A 6,675-nucleotide genomic window follows, 5' to 3' on the forward strand; every position below is an offset into this window, starting at 1 on the left:
AATATATCTGTTGCGGCACATGAGTTACAGAACGATTCGAATTGATACTCATGTTCGATACTCATGTTGTTGTTTTGCCTCGGAGTATCAAGACCGTTAGGTTCCAAGTAATGTAAGAACAAATAAACTCCGGACAAAACAATGTCGCCGCTACATACAACCGTCAAACGTAGACGAATTCGAATTTTCCGGTTCTCCCCGGACCAGTATAAATAAACAGACGCAATCACGAGCGAGAGAGTTCATCGAACAGAGTGGAAGAGCATTAACGTGTAAACAATTATTGAAGTGATTTACAAAGTTTCTCCGAGTATTTATCGGGTATTCATTTCGTAATTTATTTTTGTACCAGCCACTCACAATTCGTCTGTAATTTATTTATTTATTTGAAAATATATTTAACGGATTGCGAAAGCAATATTTCGCTTTCGTTATTTCGCTCAACCAAATAAAGACTAATCCTCCACATTGGTGACCCCGACGTGATCTTGAGATAGCGAAATTAATATTGTGAGTCTGAGCGCGTTAAGGATGTCCACACAATACGACTACGGTTACGACTTCGCAAACCATCCGCGTACCACCGCTAAAGCCGCAGAAGATCGTATTTTGGTTCTCTTTATTTGGGAGACAGCTCGCGGCGGCGGGAGTCAAGAATGATGAAGAAAAAGCCACCGCCCTGCTCGGGTACCTCGAACCGGAGTACATAGAGCGAATTGAGCATATTGCATTGGATCTCCCGGCCGGCGGTTAGTATGACCGGTTAAAAGACGAGCTAATACGGAGCCTGGCCGAGTCCGACAGCGAACGGGTAAAGAGGCTGGTAGAAAACGAAATGATGGGCGACAGGAAGCCGTCCCAATTCTACGATGATCTAAAGAAGCTTGCCCGTCTCTTTGCGTCGGAGCAGTTTATCCTCACTCTCTGGAAAAACTGGCTACCCGATCGCATACGGCATGTTTTGGCGGTGATAGACGACACAAAATCTTTTTCCTTTTTGCGCGCGAGGAGAGGAAAATGTTGTTACGCATGCCCAGTGACCCGTATCACTGGGTTATGTGGGACTCGGGCAGATGTCGACGTCATACCCACTAAAAAGTCCTCCTCCTTCTTCATCTTCTTCTTGGTCAGACAACCCCGGCAAGACCTTACGACATTCATCAGGGTTGTCCTTATCATACCCGTTTATATCTTCCTCTTCGAGCAGTTACTACTCACATCCTTTCCTTAGCCACTTCAGAAAAGTTGGCTGTCCTCCTTCTTCCGCACTCGGCTGCCTTATGGCTGCGCTATTCATGCCACGCGTGGTTGTAGCACTCATCCTCTTCCTGGCCGCTTCCATGGCCATCTCTATCTCCCTCCTGTGAGACATGACGATCTTACAAAATAGTCTAAATTTGTTCCAGTTCTCGTCCTTGGCGGTCACCGTGACCATGAGGTTGCCCACGCTTATCTTCTCGCCAAGGCCGAGAGGTTCTCTAGCTCGATCCTTCCGTCAGTCCCCTTCGGGCAGGTGAAGAGGACGTGCTCAGCGTCGTCGTTGGGATCTCCGCAGTCAGGACATTTACTTTTGGTGTCCTTCCCAATTCTCCTCCTATATGCATCAAAAATTCCATGCCCAGTTAGTAGCTGCATGGTATAGTGGTCGATGTTCTTCTTCTTCTTGGCAAATAGAAGTGCGTTTGGTATTAACTTCTTTGTGAAGTTATCCTTCTTGTACTCATTCCACTCCCTTTGCCATTCGTCAAACGCTTTCATTTGAATAATCTCCAACTCGTTCTTAATCGTACTGTCGTCTCCTACGCCGATCCTGGTCTTATGGATCCTAGTTCTCAGATATATTTCTCTCAACATTTTCACTTTTATGTGGATGGGTAAGTTACCAGTCAACACACATAGCGCTGCGTGGGAGACAGTGCGGTACGCAGCCGATGTTATACACAGGGCTGTTCTTTGTGCCCTTTTTAGCGTTTTCTTGTTTCTGTTGATGTCAGCCGCACCCGCCCACACCGGTGCACCATAGGTCACGATGGATTCCCATACGTTGTAATAGAGCCTACGAGCCAAGCTGGGCGGCCCGTTGATGCTCGGTAGGATGCCCCTAAGGACTCCAGTCAGCTTATCTGCTTTACTACAAACCATCTCGATGTGTATGTCGAATTTCCTATGGGTATCGATCGTGACACCGAGGTATTTGATGTGCTCGCCCGTTACGGTGTCCGAGGAACCCAAATTAAGTCCGATGACTCTCGGTGCCCTCATCCCGGTGAGAAGCATTACCTTCGTCTTTTTTGTCGCCAGCGTGAGATCAACACTCTTGCACCAGTCCTTGACGGTCTTCAGCATGGCGTTGACTTTGGCGGACGCCCCTTCGTTCTTCTCGACGGCACACGTAATGGCCAGGTCGTCCGCGAAGGCTGTTGCCCTGACCATTACCATGTTTTCGAACCTCTCGAGTAGTGGATCATATACCAAATTCCACAGGAGTGGTACGAGAACAGATACCTGTGGAACTCCAGCCGTCACTTCGTGTTCTACTGTGCCATACTGGTTGCTTAGTATAATCCTTCTTTTAGAGAGGTAGTTGCCAATCAGTCTTCTAATCTTCCATGGCAACTTCCTCCTGTCGAACTCCTTGATGATACTCTCCCAACTGAGCGAGTTGAAGGCATTGCTGATGTCCAGTGCGATCATCACGCAGATTACCCTCCTCTGTTTGCAGGTGTCGGCAAACCTCATCACCTGCGTGATGGCACCCACCGTACTCCTCTTTTTTCGAAAGCCGTACTGCCTTCGATGAAACGGATCCTCTCCGATGCATCTTTCTATGATCTTTTTGAAGCATTTCTCCCAGATCTTGCTCATGACTGGGAGTATACTTTATGCCAATACGCGTTAGGAAGTCTAGGATCCTTATCCGGCTTCCTTAGCAATATTACCCTAGCCGTCTTCCAGCACTCGGGGATCCGTCCTGTGTCGGTGATGCCGTTCATCACGCTGGCCACCAACTCGCTCCTGCGGCTCCCTATGAGCCTCGCGATCTCACCTGGGACGCCGTCTACTCCTGCAGCCTTCTTCGTATTAATTCTTCGGACGATGTCTTCGACTTTCTTCGTGGTCCTCATAGCGCGACGGTCCATGTCCTATTGTGAACAGTCTTTTTGTGACCGTTTCCACCATATCGATTGGCATGTCATTGGCCGGCCCCTTGCTCTTACATCTTTTCATGACCGTACAATAAGGTTTGCCTCAAGGGACACCCTCGAGAATCTTACAAAAATCTGCCCATGCTCTGGCTTTGCTGTGGGCAATCTCCATCTTCAGTTGTTTTCTGATTCTCTTGTATGTGGTGACGAGGAGATCGGTATTGCCGAAATCTTTCTTTCTCTCTCTCGTCGCCTTCCTTAATGCCTTGTGGGTCTGTGTTCTGAGTTCCGCGATTTTCGCGTTCCACCAATAGTTCGCGTACTTCCTATTGGTCGCACCGCTTATCTTCTTTAACATCACATCGCACGTTCTCTCGATGCTCTTCTGCAAGAGCTCGGCCCTGTCCGTTCTGTTATCCTTTTCTTGATCTATCACCTCCACAGTGTCGTCAAACCCATTTAGAAACTCTGGTGCTAGGTTCTTCGTTACATATCTGAAGAACTTTGACGCCCTTCTTGTTGTCCTCAATTTAAAACTATGCATTATATATAGATGGTCAGAGACCGAATACTTGTCCGAGACCACGCTTTCCACGTGCATCTCATTGACCTTATTCAATACACTAATTATGTCAGGACAACTCATCCTCCCGTTCTTACTGAAGGTATATTTTTCCTTGAGTCTCAGTGGAAACACTCCATAACCGCAGAGTGCCTCCATCAAGACTCTCCCCCTTTTGTCCGTGGTCGTCCCTCCCCAAGAGGTCGACTTTGAGGTGAAATCGCCGGCTACGACAACCTTGTCTTGTCTCCTGGCACCATCCTTCATTACCGATGACAATGTGTCTTATGTATGACGACACATAATCCTGTTTGCTTAAGTTAGGCGAGCAGTATCCGCTGATGCAGAAGACGTCTCCAACGCATATGCCTACGATTCAGTTATTCTTGACCGCCGTAGTCTCGTCCAGAAGTTCACCGTTAAAAAGGGTGCCCCATATGGGCGCGTTTCCTTTAGTATCGTTAATCCAATACGGAAGCTGTTTGTTTGGCTCGGATATTACCACGATATCCGGTCTATATTCGATCGCGCATTGGTGCATCAGGTCCTGCGCCAGCTTGCATCTGTTGAGATTTATCTGTAAGATCTTCTTTCATATTCTAGGCAAGCTAGCGACCCGGTCACGTGATCAGATCTGATTCCTTCGACCTTGCTGCATATGACGCAGCACGGCGCGTTAGTGCAGGCAGCCATCGTGTGTTCTTTGCTCCCGCACTTACTACATAGTTCCTTCCCGGAACTTATCGCCGTGCATTTGTTCGCGATATGACTAAACGTATGACATTTGTAGCATTTCACTAAGTTTGATAGCGCCTTTATCGTGGCTATCGTCAAACCGGTTCTGATCTTACGGCTTGACCCACCCTTGTTTAGGTAAACGTTCGGCAGCGTTACTATTGCCGACTGGGTGCCCCACAGTGCCATTCTGAAGGGTTTCACTTCCATCTCACTGCTATCTTTGATGCCAAGTTGGACTTCTAGCTCCCTGGTCTAGTTCCTCCTTGGTCATGAGGGGATCTACTTCTTTTACCTCTGCTGAGGTCTTATCCCGCATTGGTTGCGCTCTCAGTTTTCCTCCTAACGCTATGTTAAGATCCGCCGCAGTCTTGCTGACATCGCATCCTGTCTTCATTTCGATAAGAATGTCATCTAGTTTTGTTTTCCTGATAGCATTACTTTCTCTTAGGGCATTCTTCTCCCCCATCATCTCTTTGTAGGCCTGGATCCATTCCTTATCCTGTCCTACCTTGACAGGGATGGCTTCGGGCTTATTACGCACCCTCTTCAGCCTCTCCATCTTCTTAGGCTTGGCCTTAGGCGCCTTGTCCTCTTTGGCACCTCTATCCATTTCTGTATCGTCCCCTCTTCTTTCTTCTTCTCTTGGACGACGGCCCAATCTTCTCTACCGTCACTATCCGTGCGGTACTCTTTTGCTTTCACCGAACCCTGGACGACACAAACTTCGGCGTAGGAAACTTCCCTATTCGCCGGTCTCCTCCTTTTGTTATCGTCCTTCGAATCGATGGACGATATCTCCTTCCTCTTGTCTTTCTTCTCTTTTTTTCGATCGGCAGCAGTCGTCGTTCTGATGATTCTAATCGTCCTAGCCCGCTTTTTACTCCTAACTTCATTCGTCATAGCATTTAGTTTGTCTGCCTTGTCCTTGATGGCTTCACCCCTTTTTTTAATATTGGCATCTTTCTTCGCCATGAGATACAGCCTATCAGCCAGACCATATATTTCCAGGAAGACTTCACTGATGATCTACGTCATCGCCCTCCATTCGCTGAGTTTTATGATGATATTGTCTTTCTCTTCTTCATTGTTCTCGGGCCCTGCTCTGTTTACAATGGCCTTTACCCTTATCTGTTCCCTTACTCCTGTTACTTCGCTGCCGCTTTCCGAGACTTCTGCCTGTGTGTCCATCTCCGAGGTGCTGGCAGCTCCTTCCTTCACGTCCTTCGGTGGGCTTCTGGTCAGACTTCTCGTTGGCCTGAACGCCATTTTCTCCTCTGGCGTTCTTTTTCAAGTATTTGACGATTCCATCGCCTTTCAAGGTTTCCTCCTTGACGATTCGGAACGCTTTTCCGCGGGGAGGAGGTGTTATTCCTTTTGCTGCTTGCGAAGGGGCCTCAATTTCTTCGATGATTTCCGTTCTATCCTCATCGAATTCTAGGAATCTCATTTTGGGGATCCTTTTCCCTTCTCCTCTTTAACGAAGCGTATTGCTCCTTGATCCCCGGTCGTGGTTACCGAACAAGAGGAGGCCCTGGGATCGACCTTCCCCTCGCTGTTCGTCCAGTCGCTAGATGACCGTCGAGTCGGTCCTGGGACGCTACTCGAGTCACCGACGGGGCCTGGAGGCTCCGAAACCCCCTGAGCTGTAAGTTTTTACTTTTATTGACTTTATCCATATTTATTATCCAAACAAAGTCCGTAAACGTAGCCAGTCGTAAGGTCTTTATAAGTCCTTCCAAATGTTCCCAGAGTGGAGGTAACCGGCGCGTGTCAGGCATCTCAGCCGTTAGCAGACGAGAGGTACAAGACATCGGTTCGGCCGATTTCATCAGCGCATTCCGCGAAGAAATGAGGCAACTTCATTCGAGAATTGATGCGCTGAGCATTAACGACCGTCGACGAGCACGCTCACGATCTCCTGGAAGACGTCGCCGTCGTTCGAGATTTCGAGACGATCTTTGTTATTACCACGCGTTGTACCGCGAACGTGCGCGAAAGTGTAGATCCCCGTGCACGTGGAAGCAGGGAAACGGGTCCAGCCGTCCGCAAACGCGGAGAACGTCGACGGCTTGGGAACCCGCGGCATTTTTATTCGGGACCAGCGAACGAATGTCGCTTATTTAATAGACACTGGTGCGGACACGTGCGTCTTTCGACGTAACAGGGTACGTGGACCTGCGAACAAAAGCGATTACAAACTGTTCGCGGCGAATGAAACCTGTATCGCGA

General features: G+C 48.4%; 2 protein-coding genes across 2 annotated transcripts; one reads left to right on the forward strand and one right to left on the reverse strand.

The window, feature by feature from the left end:
• The first annotated feature begins 2,152 nt into the window (after window positions 1-2,152).
• On the forward strand, window positions 2,153-2,750 carry LOC117236605. The gene is made up of 2 exons (XM_033499698.1): window positions 2,153-2,580; window positions 2,723-2,750. Exons 1-2 carry the CDS (start codon window positions 2,153-2,155, stop codon window positions 2,748-2,750), a joined length of 456 nt encoding a protein of 151 aa, XP_033355589.1.
• A 499-nt stretch (window positions 2,751-3,249) lies between these two features.
• Window positions 3,250-3,975, reverse strand: LOC117236606. The gene has a single exon (XM_033499699.1). It carries the CDS (start codon window positions 3,973-3,975, stop codon window positions 3,250-3,252), a length of 726 nt encoding a protein of 241 aa, XP_033355590.1.
• Window positions 3,976-6,675: the final 2,700 nt, after the last annotated feature.

The sequence above is a fragment of the Bombus vosnesenskii genome, unplaced genomic scaffold (genome assembly GCF_011952255.1).
Source record: "Bombus vosnesenskii isolate JDL3184/JDL3185 unplaced genomic scaffold, Bvos_JDL3184-5_v1.1 scf7180000013350, whole genome shotgun sequence".
NCBI classification, from domain to species: domain Eukaryota; kingdom Metazoa; phylum Arthropoda; class Insecta; order Hymenoptera; family Apidae; genus Bombus; species Bombus vosnesenskii.